The sequence below is a fragment of the Pan troglodytes genome, chromosome 6, assembly GCF_028858775.2.
Source record: "Pan troglodytes isolate AG18354 chromosome 6, NHGRI_mPanTro3-v2.0_pri, whole genome shotgun sequence".
In the NCBI taxonomy this organism is placed as follows: domain Eukaryota; kingdom Metazoa; phylum Chordata; class Mammalia; order Primates; family Hominidae; genus Pan; species Pan troglodytes.
In genome coordinates, this window is record NC_072404.2 from 55,803,777 (window position 1) to 55,823,274 (window position 19,498).

At 34.2% G+C, this 19,498-nt stretch overlaps 1 protein-coding gene across 12 annotated transcripts in view; it reads right to left on the bottom strand.

Moving 5' to 3' along the window:
• Positions 1-19,498, bottom strand: part of ZPBP (zona pellucida binding protein) — a 157,042-nt gene that overhangs the window by 36,731 nt on the left and 100,813 nt on the right. For 6 of the 12 annotated variants that reach the window (XM_054687524.2, XM_054687521.2, XM_054687520.2 and 3 more), the window contains 2 exons: positions 9,235-9,412; positions 3,573-3,716 (listed from right to left, as the gene is read on the bottom strand). In XM_054687524.2, coding sequence (XP_054543499.2) covers positions 3,573-3,716; positions 9,235-9,412 — 322 coding nt within the window. The remainder of the gene's footprint in view (positions 1-3,572; positions 3,717-9,234; positions 9,413-19,498) is intronic. The other 6 variants (XM_009442784.5, XM_009442775.5, XM_016957449.4 and 3 more) reach the window with 1 other exon arrangement.

The window sequence follows — 19,498 nt, forward strand, 5'->3', positions numbered from 1 at the left end:
TGGTGATGATTGCACAATATTGTGAATGTACTTACCACTACTGAATTTTACACTTAAAAATGGTTAAAATTGTATATTTTATGCCATGCATAATTTACCAATTAAAAAAAAGCAGAGCTTCTGGGAGACATGGTTAATGAGAAAGTTTGGGCAGGATAATTAAAAGGCAGGCCTGGAACATGTTACAATGCCATAAAGTGAGAAACTGCTCAAAAAATAATGAGGGTATATTGCATGAGTACAAATTTTACTTTACAGAAACTATAATGGTGAAATTTTGGATAACTTGAACAACATAATAATGATGGCAATGAAAAGTAACTAAAAGAATACAATATTCATAAATCCATAATGGCAAAAAAACAATAAATTGGAAGAGAATATAACTCTCCCTTAGAGTAGAATTATAATCAATAAATATAGAATAATGAATACAGAAACTGCCATTAGGCAAACAACACAGAAACAACTGTAAAAATGCAGGAATTATCACTGGATGCTAAAATTAGTTCATCATTTGATGTTAAACTTTGTCCATACATTTGGCAAATGTCTGATGAATATGCACGTTTCTGTAGTCTCAAACTACTTTCTAACAAGACTTTAAGACAAAGGAATAAAATAGCATCAGATCTGGTGCTTGCATCCCCCGCACTGAGGGACTTGAGTGCAGGTTTGCCCAGCCCAGGTGACAGGCCAAGCTGGGCAGGACTGAGCTGGGCAAACCTGCACTCAAGTCCCCCAGTGTGGGGCATGCAAGCACCAGATCTGATGGGGGTCAGGGAGCAGTTCTCAGGTCCCTAGAGAAATGCCCCATTGGGGAGTGGAAGAACTGCTGCCATGCCAAAGACCCAGCACGGGGAAATGGAGTGACTGGCTCCTCAGCCTAGTGAGCAGTTGTGGGACCCACTTTGCTTTTATCCTCTAGACCCAGTGGTATTCCCTCCCATGCCCTGACCTTGGCAGCAAGTGGGGACAATAAGTTAAGTCACAAGCAGTTTGCTTTCAGTCTGCGAAACTCAGGCAAATAGCTTCCTGCTACAGTTCCGTGAAAGTGGCGGGGGTCAGGGGTGTCATACTCATCTGTCAGTTCTGGCTATGGGAGCTCCTACCCTCCTCAAGACCAGAGTGCCAATCCCCAGTCTGAGATTCTCAAAAACAGTGACTGTCACTGGTGCTGACTGGCATGTTCCCAAGCAACTCACTAGGATCTAGGAAAACGAATGGCCTCCTCTTTTGGTGCCCAGGTCCAGGAGCAAGTTTGGTACACTTCCCAGTGCTGTTCCTTCTCATAGTTTCCTGACAGCTCCCCAAGTCAGATTCAGGGTTTTGGAGGGTCAAGGAGCTCTTCTGTGGCCTGGATTGCCTGGCTACCCAGTGGGAATGTGTATCACAGAGACACTCACTCTCCCTCTCATGTACTGGGCTTTCACACAATTTTCCACTGGACCTCATCATGTGGGCTACTGCCCATCTTCTTTTCCCAGAATACAAAGTTTTCTTTCACTTCTATATTGAACTCCCGTGTTCTTCCTTGGATAAAAATTCTCAGTGTGAATCTCTATACACTATATTGCTATTTCCAAGTGGGTGAGGTGTGCTGGCAAAGCCTCTATTCTGCTATCATTTTTTGGCTTCCAGGATGTCCTGGCATCCTGCATACTAATCTAATTCCTTCAGTTAACAGGTCACAAACGCTTCATAAGAGTCACCTGGGGTCTCCAGTATCTCAGGAGAAGAGGCAGTAGAGATGGGACTCTGAGCCATACATACTGAATTTAAATTGATCGTTTCAGTGAAATATTTTTTCTTCCAATTGTACTTTTTTGTCCCCTTTCCAACTTGGCTTCTTTTGGATAAATAAAGTGGAGTTTTGGGGTAACATTTTTTCTATCTACTAATTGTTATATACATATTATTTTACTATATTTTAGTGGCTGTCCTAAAGAATACATCATGCATCTTAATCTACTATTACAGTCTAATACAAATCATTACTTATACCAGTTCTAGACAATGGTTGAAACTGAAAACATTTTATTTACTCCCTCTTGCTTTTGGTGTTACCATGATCATATATATTTAGTTCTACATATTTTAAGCACATAAAGCATTATGTATTTTTGCGTAGTCAATATTTATTTACATTTATCTCTATGTTTTTCCTTTCCATTGCCCCTTATGCCTTCGTGCATGAACATGTTTCTGCCTGGGATCATTTTAAACTAACTGAAAAATTCCCTTTAGTCCTTTTTTGAGTGTAGATTTGCCTACAGCAATTCTCTCACATATTATGTCTAATGGTGTTTTGATTTTCCATCATGTAGGATGATATTTCCATCAGGTATAGCATTATAAGTTGACAACTGTTTGATTTCAGCACATAAACATGCCATCCTATTGCCTTTTGGTATCTGTCATGCATTTCCACACACCCCCTTCTATCCATGATAGAAAGGAAGGGAGCTATGCTGCCTCTTGAATCCTTGTGCCCTCACATTTTACCAATGTCTTTAATAGAATAATTTAAATTTTTTTTTTTTATACTTTAAGTTTTAGGGTACATGTGCACATTGTGCAGGTTAGTTACATATGTATACATGTGCCATGCTGGTGCGCTGCACCCACTAACTCGTCATCTAGCATTAGATATATCTCCCAATGCTATTCCTCCCGCCTCCCCCCACCCCACGACAGTCCCCAGAGTGTGATATTCCCCTTCCTGTGTCCATGTGATCTCATTGTTCAGTTCCTACCTATGAGTGAGAATATGCGGTGTTTGGTTTTTGGTTCTTGCGATAGTTTACTGAGAATGATGATTTCCAATTTCATCCATGTCCCTACAAAGGACATGAACTCATCATTTTTTATGGCTGCATAGTATTCCATGGTGTATATGTGCCATATTTTCTTAATCCAGTCTATCATTGTTGGACATTTGGGTTGGTTCCAAGTCTTTGCTATTGTGAATAATGCCGCAATAAACATACGTGTGCATGCGTCTTTATAGCAGCAAGATTTATAGTCCTTTGGGTATATACCCAGTAATGGGATGGCTGGGTCAAATGTTATTTCTAGTTCTAGATCCCTGAGGAATCACCACACTGACTTCCACAATGGTTGAACTAGTTTACAGTCCCACCAACAGTGTAAAAGTGTTCCTATTTCTCCACATCCTCTCCAGCACCTGTTGTTTCCTGACTTTTTAATGATTGCCATTCTAACTGGTTTACTAGACTTTTCTAGTTTTTCCAGAAAGAGCTTTTGTCTGCTATAAGCTACTTCATCATGGCCGGGAGAAACACTAATTTTTGTTTTTTAGATTTTGACCCACTAAGTCTTCATGATATTGTTAATTCTTCAACATATCTAAGACAGTTTCACTCAAGTAAGTTTTTCAAATTACATGGACTGCTTTTACTGAAAATAAACGTATCAGCCGGCGCAGTGGCTCACACCTGTAATCCCAGCACTCTGGGAGGCGGAGGCGGGCGGATCACAAGGTCAAGAGATTGAGACCATCCTGGTTAACACGGTGAAACCCCGTCTCTACTAAAAACACAAAAAATTACCCGGGCATGGTGGTGGCCGCCTGTAGTCCCAGCTGCTCGGGCGCCTGAGGCAGGAGAAGGGCGTGAACCCAGGAGGCGGAGCTTGCAGTGAACCGAGATCCCGCCACTGCACTCCAGCCTGGGCGACAGAGCAAGACTCCGTCTCTAAATAAATAAATAAAAATGTATCTATTTAAGGAAAATCTGGGCATTCCACACTGCTAATCCATAGAATGACCTATCCATTGGCCATGATTTTTCAATTATTTAGTTTCTTCAGAAATATAATGATTCAAAATAAGAACAGTGTCTTTGTGGGTCGAAAAGGCGGATGAGTTTTATTTCGTACTGATAATAGAACTATTTAAATACGTGTAGTGAAAACGACGCAAAGGAAACTTTTTTTTGTCTCTGATCCTCTGATGTAAAATCAAAACAAGGGTTCAGGTATGCAAGTCTTTAGGATAAATTTATTGACTCTGAAATGCTTTATTTAAAAACATTTTTACCTACTAAACAATTTGTTTTTCCTGCATAGTTAAAGTACAAATGTACACTTTATTAATAAAATCATCTCAAGATGATTAAATATGCTAACCTGCAACCTAATCATTTCTGATCACAGACACAGATACCGTGTCATAAAGAAAGAACTCCCTGCTGGAATTTCCATGTGATTATCAAAAGGCTTGAATCAGCAATAGCTATTCTTTTTAAAAAAAAAAAGAGAAAGCAATAGGAAAAAAAGTTGTCTAATCTATTATTGAGCTACACATTTAATCCATAATAATCAGTGGCAAACAGTCTGCTACCTCAGCAGAAGCACGGGCATCCTATCAAGGTAGTGCCTTATCAAAACTAATATTCTGACATTCTATGTGTTGCCTTATCAACATTAATACTCAGATATCTGAAACTCAGTGTATGTAAGAATCACCTAGGAAGCTTATAAATGTAGATGTCTGATTCCTAAACTTTGGATATGTTTTGAGAAAATCTTCAGGAAATTCTGATACACCTAAGAGTTTTAAAACCACTGCCATAGTTTAAAGAGAAAAAAATAGGAAGGGATCTGGGGTATTATGTCAAAGAATGTTACTTGACCTACAAGTTTGGTTTTTTTTTGAAAAAAAATTAGCAGAAATAAAATGGGGGAAAGTTGAATATACAAGCTATACAAAAATATAATAGAAATTGAAAAGTAAAGCATTTCAGAATCTGTGTTTTAACAAAATTCTTTTAAAAACAATGTAATATTAGGCTAGTCTTTGGTTGTAGTATATTATATAATTTATAAAATTATAAAACACTGATAATTCACAAATTTAATAAGTCTCTCTTTAAAGTGCCAAAACTGATTAACAAAATGATCTACATTATAAGGAATGGTAAATGTCAAATCACAGAGAAGCTTTTCAGTATAAATTAATTTAAAAGTACTAAATAAGTTAGGAAAAAGAAAAATAATATAGGTAGAAATGTTAAGTCTTCACTAATTTATAAGGAAACAAGCTTTGTCTTCCAGAAGGAAAAGAACAAATCTGGTGCTTATTTCACCTACTATGGAGAAAGTAAACAAACTTCCCTTATGTCATAAAATGCTTTGTCTCAATCTTGTTTGTTGAATATAAACATGGTATATCATTTTATTCTGGACAGAAGTTGTTTCATGAGATACCTCATATATTTTGTGAGCTCATCATCATTTTATCTAGTAGTCAGTTTCATACTTGAATGGATTTTAAATTCATTTACTATGTTAATTTTGTCTTTTAACTAGTGTTATCCTAATTTAAAATACAGGGTAATTTGTTAAATCATTTTCTATTCAGAGAATGATTTAAGTATCTTTTTGAGTAGTTATATGCTTTTCTAAACTGTTAGGGTGATAACCTCCTGTAAAATAAACAAAAATTATTATTATCCTATGGGGGTCCTGAATGTTACATTAAGGGAACTGAATCTTGCTTAATAGCTTACAGGAATGATAACACAAAGATAATTATAAATTAAAATGTTTATTAACCATAAGATGGCACAAAATGAAATTCAGCAACTCACTAATTAATAAGTCTATTGAGCAATGATGATGAACCCATAAAATCCAAAAAATAAATTTTATTTTATTTAAGCAAAAATCCCCCCCATAAACTTGATGCTCATTCATGCTATTGCTTGGATGGTACTTGCTATCCTGGTATCCTGCAAAGTAACTTCCTCAAGACTCAAAGACAAGTCTCACCAAGAAAGCCGTATCACAATTACATTGAACCCTTGTGATCTATCCTATTGCAAACTCAATTTTCTTTATATAATCTTCTTGTATTTTTTCCCTTAACAGTCTCTTCTTCCCTAATTGTTTCATGGATGCATCTCCTAAGTATATAAACTCCGTGGGCAGAGATCAAATATTCAGGAGCACAAAACAGTATTTTAGAGACAGAAAATATTTTTGAGATTCATGTTAAATTTTCTCATATACTTCTTATGACAGGAATAAAAACAATTAATTACCTTGATCAAATAGTGTAGTACATAATAAGTTGAGTGTAATCATTACATGGTGAAATTAGAAAACATTACAATTGTGTTGTTGCCCAAAGTTTTTAAATACAAAAAAAAATTTTAATGATAAAATTATGTGTAATTTTGACATTCAAAACTACTACTTCACTTGAAAGAGCTATGTTTGACAATTTCAAAATACTTATAATTGAGGAGATGCAAATATTTTAACAATTTTAGTTTAAGTCTTTTTTGAATAATGATATAAATACATGTAATGGACAGCTTAACTGCTATGTTCCAGTTTATTTTTTGGGAATTTCTATGTTTTTCTTTATCCTTATCTGTGATCTGGAGTTATATATATATATAAAATATATATAATATAATATATTATATATTACATATTATGTATATTACATATCTGTGTTCTGGATATATATCATATATTAGATAATATATAAATATATTTATATTATATATTATATATAATTATCATATAATTTTATATTATAATTATATATTACATTTCTAATTATATATTAAATTATATTTTATTTTAATTAATAAAATTAAATTGTATTATGTTATATATTATATAATATAAAATTATATAATATAAATATATAATATATGTTATATATTATATATTTATATTATATATAATATAAATACATAATATAAAAATTAATTTTTCAGTCTTAAAAGAGTTTAAAAAATTTATACTAATATCACTAAATTTATTACTGTATATAAATTTAATATACAGTATTATAAATATAAATATCACTGTCTTAGTCTGTTTCATATTGCCATAAGAGGATATTTAAGCCTGGATAGTTTATAAAGGAAAAAAGTTTATTTGTCTCACGATACTGATGGCTGAAAAGTTTGAGACTGGGCATTCGGTGAGGGCCTCGGGCTGCTTCCACCCACGGCAGAAGGTGAAAGGGAGCCTGAGTGTGCAGAAATCAAATGGTGAGAGAGGAAGCCAGAGAGGGGGGCAGGTGCCAGCCTCTTTTGTATAGCCAGCTCTCACAGGAACTAATAGAATTAGAACTCAGTCACCCCTGAGGGAGAATATTAATCTATTCATGAAAGATCTGCTCCCACGACCCGAACCTCTCCCACTACGCCTTACATCCCAACATTGCCATACTTGGAATTAAATTTAAACATGAGATTTTGTGGGAACAAACAAACCATATCCAAATCATAGCAATATCATTCTCATTAAGTCATTTCTAATTGTTCTTTTCTCCTTTCTTTCTGCAATTTAAGTTAGATTAAAAGCCTTTTCATAACATAGACTACTGACTATTCCTTTTACTTTGTTTTCTTTGATTTGGCTAGAGTTATCTTTATAATTTTTTGTGTTTTGTTATTTAAATATATGAACTTTCACAAAAATATAGTACAAAGGTATATTAGGAAATAGAATACAAATTAAACAAAGAAATAACTGCCAACTGTTAACTTCGTAACTATTTTTAAAATTGTGATTATATATATTTTATATATATAAAATCACTGGTTTTAAATATCAGTGATTATTTCTATCATATAATGTATGTTATATATAATGTAATATATATTTATATACAAATTATAAATATTTATATATGTTATATATAATATAGATCATATATACTATATAGTATATAATATATAATAATATATAAATAATAAATATATATAATATATATTATATATATATTATATATTATATAAATATATAATATATAATATATAATATATATTATATAAATATATAATATATAATATATATTATATATTATATATTTTATATATAATACATAATATTTAATTATAAATTATATTTTATATATTATATATTTATTATATATAATGTAATATAGTATATATTTATTATATATATTTATATTTTATTACATATTATATATATTTATATTATATATAATATATCATATTATATATATTACATATTATATATTATATATAATATATACGATACATTATATAATATATATAATGTATCATATATATTATATATCATATGTAATATTATATAACATATATTATATATTATATATTATATGATACATATTTATAATATAAATATATTATATATTATATATAATAATATATATTATATATATTATAAATATATATTATATATCATATAATATATAATATATATTATATAATATTACATATGATATATATAATACATAATATATATAATCACTGATTTTAAAAAGTTACAAAGTTAACAGTTGGAAGTCATTTGTTTAATTTGTATTCTATTTCCTAATATACCTGTGTACCATATTTTTGTGAAACTTCATATATTTAAACAATAATGAAACACAAAAAAATTATAAAGATAACTCTAGCCAAGTCAAAGAAAACAAAGCAAAAGGAAGACCCTCACTGAATGCTCAATCTCAAACTTCTCAGCCATCAGAATCATGAGACAAACTTTTTTCCTTTATAAACTATCAAGGCTTAAGTATTCTCTTATGGCAATATGAAACAGACTAAGACAGGTATAAATTTAGTGATATTAGTATAAATTTTTGAAACTCTTTTAAGACAGAAAATTAATTGGCCCATTAATCTCTCAATAATTGAAATGCAAAGACTTTGAATTCATGTGCTGAATCTAAGTCAACAGCCTCTACAGAACTCTCTTCTGTAGTAAAGATGAGAAAGAAAGAATGAATGTCAGAGAGCAGCTCAGATCCTGTAGTGCTAGGACCAAAAGTTAGAAAAAACAATTGGTAATAAAACAATTCATATACTTATTTCACAAGGAAGGAAAAAGTCACAAAGATATCTACTGTAGACTATACAAACCTAAACTCATCAATAGTAGATTCTAAAAGATACATTAATTGGCTTTTTTTAAAGTCAGGAACTCTAAGTGACTCATAACTATTATTTGTGTTTCCTCCCAGATAACTGCCTAATGATCCTAAACTCCCTTGCTGTAATATTAATACCAAGGCCAAAATTAAGCCAGACTATTTTTCTTTCACATCTTTAGATTCACTTTTCAAATACATTACTTTAAATAAACTATGAAAAAATACCTAAATGATAGTGAAAATAAGTGATATGCATTCACTTAGGCTTAATGAAAACACATAAATTTTCAACAATATAAAACATGAAATCATAATTCATTACATACCACAGCACTCAGGACATTTTGGATGTTGCTGGACATTCATTCCATACCCTGGAAAGCAGCGATTAATCCAAACCATTTGGAGAGTACCTTCAATATAGTATATTTGAGGTAATTGTTCTGCACGTCTGCCAAGAATTTCTACTTGTTGATTAAAAAATCTCTCTATGAGATTTTTAGCCTAAAATATAAATACAATTTGATAAACTGTTAGCCATAAAAAATGTAATTTTAGAACAAATAAGGATGCATGTGGATTTAGAATTTGAAGAAAACAAAGTCTCAAGGTCATTATTTTTTCTTGCACTCACAGACTATAAATAAAACACACAAAACTGAAAAGATGTCATCTATACACATCAAATATTTCTAAATGCACTTCGAATTACAATGCAAAGAAATCATTTGAAGATTTCTTTTTGGTCCCTTTGTATTTTGAATAATATAGGAATAAGTATATGAGCAAAATCAAGAAAGCTCTTTGAAATTGATTAAGAAATGTAATGTACTTTAAAATAATATATTATAAGCATCTGTAAGAAGCTTATCCTGAGGCACAACATCAACTCTTTTCACAAAGAAAAATTTAATTTAAAAACAAGAAAAAATATAACTTCTAGCTCTGTTTCAAAAATTAAATCTGAAAAAAAAGCATCATTCTGATCTATAATTATCTTTATGTTTGTAATAATTATACTGGCTTGCCTCCTAAAATTAACAAGAGCCTTAGACTTCTCTGACTGCTAAGATCTATGCATTCAAGTATGAGGTATGCATAAATTCAAACTGCTACAAGCTAATTAGTTCTACTCCATTCTGCCACACTAACTTGCACCTCCAATCTAGTCAGGAGCAGGGATAAATGGACCACACAGGCTGATCTATAACTACTAATGGTGCACCTCATGTCTACTGAGTTCTTCCAATATCTTGTAAATTACACCTCTTCCATTACAATTTCTATAATGTCCAGGTTCTCCCATGCAAAAACACCCACAAAGGGTGATAAAATAACTCTGTTTCACACATAAAGTAACTTACAATATTGCATAAAATTATTTTCAGGTTATCTGTATAAGGCAGTGGTTCATAACCTTTTTGGCACTAGGGAATGGTTTTATGGAAGACAGTTTTTTCACAGACCAGGGTGGTAGGATGTTTTTGGGATGAAACTGTTCTACTTTAGATAATCAGGCATTAAGATTCTCATAAGGAGCATGCAACCTAGATCCCTTGCATGTGGAGTTCACAATAGGGTTTGTGATCCAATGAGAATCTAATGCTGTCACTGATCTGACAGGAAGCGGGGCTCAGGCAGTAACGTTCGCTTGCTGCCACTCTCCTTCTGCTGTGTGGCCTGTTTCCTATCAGGCCATGGACTGGTACTGGTCCGAGGCCTGGGGACTGGGGACCCCTAGTATAAGGTATATATGAAACATAAATACATTTTCTATTTAGATTTGGGTTCCATCCCCATGATATCTCATTTTATATATATATGCAAATACAGCAGGTCCTCAAATAATGTCCTTTCCTTCAATGTCATTTTGTTATAATGTTGAAGAGAAAAAAAATGCTTCCTAGCTAGGCCACTGTGCATGTGGAGTCTGCATGTTCTCCCCATGTCTGCATGAGTTTTCTCCAGGTACTCTGGTTTCCTCCCACATCTCAAAGATGCATGTTACATTAATTGGCATGGCTAAACTGTCCCCCTGGGAGTAAGTGTGGATGTGTGTGAGTGCACCCTGTGATGGAATGGTACCCTGTCCAGCGTTGGTTCCCACCTTGAGCCCTGAGCTACCTAAATAGGCTCCAGCCACCTGTGAGACTGAACTGGAACAAGTAAATAATTATTATACTTTGTTTTTATTACTCTTTCTTAAATATATGTATTTCTCACATTTATTTCAATGTTTAATATTAAAAATGTTTTGGGTCTTTATTTCAAAATGTGGTGATTTTTTTCCAACCAGAAATATGCCAGAGGAACTTAACTCTTGTTTATATCATTTAGCCTGTGGTAAAATTTGTTTTGTGATATGTCATTTTGCTTAAAGTTGCAGTTTCCAGAAGCCTATTGATGAAATTAAGTGAAGACTTACTGTATTTCAAAATCTGAAAACATCTGAAATCTAAAATACTTCTGGTTCCAACCATTTCAGATAAAGGATACTCAAAATATGTATAAATGTGTTATGAAATTAATTGCATTTAAATTTGAGACTATAATTAAAAGTGTCAGGAGACACATTCCTAATCACTCAGATTACATCACACAGAGCCTAATTAGGCTTCCTAATACGCCATGCAAAAAAAAAAAAAAAAAAAACCCTAAATGAAGTTAGACCTGAGAAAACCTAGTGATAGATGCAGGAGGCAGATAAGGGAGGATCCCTGGAGAATCCCCAACCCGCCCCACAAGTGTTTACATCAGATGCTTTTGTGCAGATGTGGGAACCTACCCAGGGTCTTGTCTGCACATGCTGGCAACAGACTAGGGGCCTGCCTGCACACTGGGAAAATGGGGTGCAGCCACTGGGGATTCATGCCTTAAGCAGTGAGAAGGGGCCTGGCCCCTTCAGCTGGTGTGTGTGGTGCCCTGGTATTCAATCTGTGAGTTGGGAGCCTGCTGGCAGAACCCCTTTTTTTTCACTGAGAGCTTTCTTTAATAAATTCTGCTCTCCTCAAACTTTCAATGTGTCCATGCACCTAATTTTTCCTGGTTGTGTGATAAGGACCTAGATTTTAGCTGAACTAAGGAACAAAATATCTTGCACCATTTTGGTGGCCCATGTGGGGACATGAGGAAAGGTGAGTAAAATGCAGACCAAAGCATCTTTTCCCCTCTTGTATCTGAGCCTTTTTGTCCTTGGACTTCTGAGAGTAGAAGAAACTGCATCCCCCACCCTCCGTTGCTCTTGGGGGTCAGGAATGTCAACCTTGGTCTAACCCAGCCTTTTCTACAGCATTTTCCTTCTTTTTTTCAGGAGTGTAATGGCACCACCCCACCACAATGGCTGCAGGCACCCATGGGACTGAAAGGCAAGCAGCAGCACCCCATCCCCCCTTCCCTCCCAGCTGGGGCTGGGGCCCATGCCCAAAGGGTCCTGCGTGGCAGGCTGGCCAGCATTCCCTGCCACGTGTGTATCCACAGTGTCTTCCCCTCCGTTGGCCAAGAAGTCCAGCTCTGTTCCAGCCCCAGGGAAGAAACAGCAATTAAGTTTCCCTCCTTGTTGGAAGAACCATTCGCATAAGAATAAGAGGTTCTTCCCTCAGTTAACACAGCCCTGAACTTTAAGCTGTTTTTCTTTTTTTTTTTTCTCCACCAGGTCAAGAGTTAACTTTTATGCGAAAGGCTTTTTTCCTTTTAGAAGACATTTTACTAGGCCAGGACCCCAACTATAACTGTTTATATTCTCCATAAAGTTTCATTTATGAAAAAGGATTTGTGAGGCTGGTCTTAAGTTATAGCCAATCTGGAGTGGTTCACATGTCTTTATGGTTCTGTCAAAAAGAGGGCTACCTTAGGATGGGATATGGGCCCAGGACTCCATAGGCCCTCTATTAAAGACAGTCTGGTAAATTGGTCAGTGGCAAACTTCGCTGCAGGCCTTCATCTTTTTTTATGTCTTTGGAAGCATGACCTGTAAGCAGGCGGCAGTGCTTTTAGCCTCCAACATTTTACAACGGTGGCCTGGGTTCAATCTTGGCTTAGGGAGTGAGTCCTTTCTGGTTTGATATCTGTGTGACCTTTGACATTTGTTGATTCTCTTCCCCTCCATGAACCACCTTGAATTTTCCTCTCTGAGCACCTGGGAGATTACCTTTGATAAAGTTTCAACGCTACAAATATTGGCTGTTTGGCATGGACAAAGTCAGGTAATAGGGGATTTAAAAGGATTTTTTTAAAGAGCACTCAGCTTAATTCAAAGTGGATATCCAAGTTATAAGTATATTTAAAAGGTCTTTCTTTATGTTTTTCTCTTCCTAAACTTTATTTTCCTGGAAAAAGATTTTTTTCTCAGTCGACTAAACTATTTTTCTCCATTTTGCCTTGCCTATCTTAACGCGTGCACGAGAGGCCCCAAGATAATTTCTCATGGCCTGTGAATCCTTGGGAAAAACAGAAAAGGTGCCACAAATTCCATTTTGGGAGAGACCTCTGTTTTCCTAAAGGAGTCCTAGGAATTAGAGGTGGATAGATCCCTCTCAAAATCTGTTTTTAATCTTCCAGCTATACCTGTTTATTAGGCCCTGGAAACTGCATGCTTTCCTAGCCTTGCTTTAAGCCTTTTTTAGCCTTAGAGAGTTCCATCCAGAGGCCAATAATCCAATTAGGAGACTGGTAAACAGTCTCATAGTTACTGGATCTTCTTCTGCCTTTCTGTATAGTTATACATGTGTTGTGTGTGTGTGTGTGTGTGTATGTGATGTCTATAAAAAAGAGCTCTAATTAACTGACTTAAAGAAAGATAAGCACTTGGATCAAATATTTTTTAAAAGGAAAATAAAAGCTGTGGGACCTTTTAGTTCACGTGACATTAATTTTTGAAAAATAAAAACAGCCTTAAAGACTATTGGTTAAATGCAGACGTTGTCAAAATGTAAATTTTTACCTAGGGTTAAAGGACTGTTTTGAATTAGATAAGATAAAGCTAAAAGTTCAAATGAGTTGTGGAAGAATTGTAAAAATTAATCTTGCAAAAGAAATTTCATGTGTGAATACATTAAATTGAACAGAGTATTATATGGTTTTTCTGTAAATTAAGCATTAAAATAAAAGCATAACAAAATACTCTTAATGCACCAATCTGCTCTTTAGCTAAATCTGTTAAAGGTTATATAAGGTTTTTGCTTTTAAAAAAAATTCTAAGTCATCATTTTAGAAAAATAAATAATATGGAAATTTGGAATTCTTTCATATCATCAAGTGTTTTAAACCTCTGACATACTTAACAGGCCTCCCCAAATCAAACCTCAGTTTCAAAAATTGTCTTTCCTGACACCTAGCTTTCAGATGCTACAGAGGGCACCTGGAGCATCTAGAAGAGTGGTAAACAAGATTATTTGACATGTTTAGGTACATGGGATTGCCAAAATGATGCTTAATCTTCTTTAGGTTATATTTTATGTAATAATGTTAATTTGTGTTCCAAAATTGTATGGGATTTCTAAAATTCTGAGTATATGCTATCAATCACAATTAAGGTTGTTATGCTAAGTTATTATAAACCACAGAGATAACCAAATTTCTTTGTTAATCATGTTTCTAACTGTAACTACCATGGACATTCTATTATTCACAGATAATTGTTGTCTTATTTTAATCCTCTTCAAAGGATGGTTTATAATCAGCCACAAAACTCTGACAGGCAGTCTCAAATGCAGGTTTCTGAAAACTTTGGAGATTGTGACATTGGAATAAAGGAAAAACATACAGGACTCATGAAGAGTTGAAATGTTCACAAATATCAAGCAAAACAAGAGTTAACTGAATGGACTGAACTAATAGAAAACTGAAGTAATGTTTTCAGTAATGACTTCTGATTGGAACATAGCTGATCTTTGTTTTGTTTTTCAGAGTCAAGGAAGCTTATTTTGAGCTATTTATGACCTTTAATAATTGAGTAAGTTATACTCCTATGAACAAAATTTGGAGCATATTTGTCTCTCTCTCTCTGTGCATGGCTTCTTCAAAATTTGGAAACTAGTTCCGAGTATTCTTAATTTATGCCAATATAGTTGTTTGCATCAGTACACTAAGGATCCATTTTCTTTTGCAACAGGAATGCAATTGGAGAAATTGGTTGTTTTACCAAGGCTTTCACTGGAAGGGTATGCTTACCTTTAAGGAATCAAACTCGACTTGCAGATAAAGGTCCCATGGGAGAAACTAGCCTCATACCTTGTGTACACAGTCCCTCTACGGGGTTCCTAACCTGTGGTAAGTAAAGAATGTCAGCTTCTAACAGGCCCGGGAACCTCATGCTCTAGGGACCTCAAGAAGAGAGGAGTTTGCCCAACTCACAGGTTTGAGGGTACAAACCCATGGCTGGGCTTGGCTTTAGAAAGTCCTATCTGGGATTCCTTGTGGAACAGAGTTACATCTAAGCGAATCTAAAAGGTCTATGTAAAAATAATTATTCTTGCTGCACTTTATGCAAATAATCAGGCCAAGTATAAGACTAAAGTCTATTTTGCAAACAAGTTAGTCCTATCATGATTTGTTTTTAACAAAAATGAGGACTAGAGAGAGAGAAATTCTGTTTCAAAACTTATCATACATTTGTCATCAAAATCTACATTCATTAGTTGCTTTTAAGTTTTTGCCTACATTTTAGAGTAACCCTGCTTATTCCTGTGAACCAACCAGTAATCTCTGACTGCAGACCAGAAGGAAAAAAGGGGTATGGGTAATGTAAAAATCTGGATCAATATTCTAGTTCTGAGCAATTATCCTGAAAATTCTGCCAGGTGATAGGAATAAATAGGGTGCCCATTACTCAGAGTTTTCCTTTTTGGGAAAGCAAGATCAAGGGAGCCAAACAAAGTCAAGACCCATCACCCAAATCTTAGCAAGCGTAACTATAGCCACCAGTTTTCTTGGCATGTCACAGGATATCCTTTTCTCTCCCTTGTTGGAAGAGGACTCAATTTTACAGCTTCACCTTAGCATTCAGTTTATGATAAAGAGTCCCCCCAAAACACATTTTTGTCCCAAATTCAATTCCAAGCTCCAGGTCAAAGCCCTAGGAAAGAAAACTGGATCTAAGGGATCCAGAGGCAGACAATAATGGAAGTTAAAAGGCACAGAGCAGGTAAGCATGACTAATTCCTGCTGATTAAGCCAAACCTCCTGTTTCATGGATAAATGTCGTTCTAGTATCCATGGCATAAATGAGGTCTAGAAAACTCAAAGGCTACTGACAGCAGAGGGGATAGGGTGTATGTGGGTAAGAGCAGATATTCCCACCCCCTTGGGCACCCCATTAATATAGGTGAAAGCCGCTTTGACACCCATGGACAGCACCCTGTTGTAGTCACCAGACTCAGGGATACAAGGACGGATGAAAGAAAGAGGGGTGCCTCACTTTCTCTTCCTCGTATACCCTGGATATTCACTAGGAAGAGAAGGGAAACTGGGATGAGTCGCTCCCCTCTTTCTAGATGAGTAGCCATTCATCTTCAGTCTGTACCCCTTTGGAATGCACCCTGCAACCCTGGGACTCCTTTGAAAAAAACGTCCCCTGAAAAGAAAAGCTTTATAGAGGGATTAAGTATATATGGGGGGGACTATGTTTTACAATAATTGGTGGATGGTTCAGGAAACAAAAAAAAAAAACTGTTACTGTTTCAACAATGAGGAATCTGTAAAATAAACACATTTTTGCATGAAAATGAACAGCTTATTTTAATTACTACAATCTGTCAAGCTCATTGTGAATAAATATGACTGGAATAGCTTTAATATATGTTCTAGATTGGTCTAACACACCTAACAAGAAGTCTAACAAGATTAGTTAACAAGATTAGTTAACTAATTAGTCTAACAAGAAGGCAGCAACTAGCATTATGGGTGTTTTAGGATAGGCAACAGATATCATACAGGATTATAGTCCAACTAGGGCTCAAATATCCATTAGGGGAGAACTAGTATTTACAAGGTGTTACAGATATTATACCTATAAAATAGAGTTCTTTGAATATCTCTGATTAACACCTATATTTGGGAATCTCTGGGATAAATGACTGTAATAATCAAAAGGGGTTGGGAAAATAATTTTAAAAAGGAGATGGAAACACAAAGGTGTCTTGAATGAACTGGAGAGAAATGTGAATTTTTGTAGGAAAGGGATTATTTTGATGCTCAGAATGCAAATAAGAGATAGGGGTGTACAGACTTTATAACATAAAGTCTCTACAGATAACTATAAAAAGTGATTAACCAGAAACTCAAAATTGTCCCTCTCTTGTTAGGAACATCAGAACAGCAATAATGTGATCTCATATTACTGAATTAGGCAGAGATATATGAGATTGAGCTAAATTGGAGAGCAAAAGCAAAGCAATGAGGAAGTAAGGGTTATATAATCTGAATTCTATGAAAGCTGGAATTCACTCCTAAGAAACATAATTAATCCTAAAACTTCAGATCAGAAAATTTTCACTTTGCAATGTCGGGACAACTTGAATCCTGAAGCAAAAAGGAAAACAATCCATTCTTCACTTTGTTTTTTCTCCAGAAACTGAAACTTGCACTAGAAAATCAGGCTCTTCAAAAGAAAGATTAAAGACAAATTATAATTTATATTTTGAAATTATTAGAGAGGTAAACTGGCATATTAAGTTTTTTTTAAGTAGTGTATTTCTCACTGAAAAAAGCAGATGAGACAGAGAGTGGGCAGGTAGAAATGAAATTTAAAAATAGGAAAAATATGTCTATTTTTAGCCTTGTGGTGTCCTAGATACCCTGAGAAAACCTCCTGTCAAAAATCACCTAACTGAAACACAGATTTTGTGTAGACACATGTCTACAGTAAGACAGGGTGGGAGAAAGGGAAGAAAGAGAGGGAAAGAGGGAAAAAGAAAAGCAAGAATTTAGGAAGGAAGGGAGAGAAAGAAGGAAAAGGAGATGAGAGCTAAAACTGAGGAGAAAACTACAAACCTAACGATAGCTATGTCCCTAATTCACAGTGGACAAAGAAAATAAATTTGATTACAAAGGGGAGAAAACAAGGAATCTTAGAGGGTGGTAGAGGCAGGGAGGGTAGAGAGGTTGGAGGAGGAAAACTCCAGTATGACTTCTTAGACCAAAGTGGCTATCTACTTACTGATAAAGGTCTAAAAAGCATGGCTTTATCAACCAGAATTATGAAGCAAATGGTGAAATGAAGAAACATCGAAGCCACACCAGCCAAATTAGATCATCAAGCAATTCAGATAACTGAATATCAGTTACATAAAATACAAAATGATTTTAAAAGTATATTTAAAATATATAAGCTTAAAATGGAATGAAAACACAAGGGAATCTGTATCATGAAAAGAGAGAAAACACATTTGAAAAATAAACTATTTGAAAACACATAATGAATGGAGTGAAATTAAAAATTAAATGGACAGCTTTAGCAGCAGATTAGACCTAAATGTAGCCACAATAATGAAACACAATGAATATCTGAAGATAATATTCAACATGAAAAACATAAACAGCTAGAAAAAAATATTACAGTAGTATAAGAGAGATGGAGAAATCAATGAGAAAATCCAAATTATAGTGAATAGAAATTTCATTATTTTAGATAACTTCATTGAGATATGATATAATTTACATAAAATGCGTTTATTGCAAGTGTACCGCTGAACAGAAAAGCAAATGTAGAAAAGGGAATTTTCAAAACAATTCTGGCTGAAAATGTTTCTTAACTGCTGACAGCCAATGAATCTTCAGATATGGGAGGCACAATAAATTCTGGAAGAAAAATGACAAGAGAAGGAAGGACTAAAATATACAAAGAAAAGCAAATAAATAAATAAAATTGTGGGTAAATCTAAACAGACACTGATATTCTGAAACAGTAACAAGTAGAAAAATAAAAAGAATAGAACTAAAATACTAGAAACTAAAACAGTGAAAGATAAAAGCAAGTCAGGAGAGTTAAAGGTTCTTAAGGCCTTGTATATTCCAGGAGTGTAAAATAAACTAATTTTCAGTACTGCTGCCTGGTACATATGTTAAAACTTGAAGCAAAACCACTAAAATAAGTATTTAAAGTGTACAACATCAAACAGAAAAATAAGGTAAAAAAAAGTTTAATCAATTAAAAGAGGAAAATCTGAAGAACAGAAAACCAGGATAAATTATGCATAAGAGAATGCTGAAAATCAATCCATATAGAATAATAATTGTGACATGTAAATAATAAAGAAACTACCAAGTTAGAGCTATGAAAAGGAATCATTTTTTAAAAGACACAATCTAAAGAAGGCAAAATAAAAGGAAAAGGGCTACAAAGAACAGATAGGAAAAATAGAAAGAAATGACAAGATGTTGGATTTAAATCCAAATATATTGATAACTAAATTAAACCCAATTGATTGAAACATTCCAATTAAAATGAACCGATTGTCAACTGGATTGAAAAGCAGTCACCAACTATAGTCTATGAACAATAAATGTTTTTCTCTATATTAAAAACAATGAATTGTAAAATAAAATTTAAAAATATTTGTAACAACATTAAATAAGAAATACTTAGAACAAAAA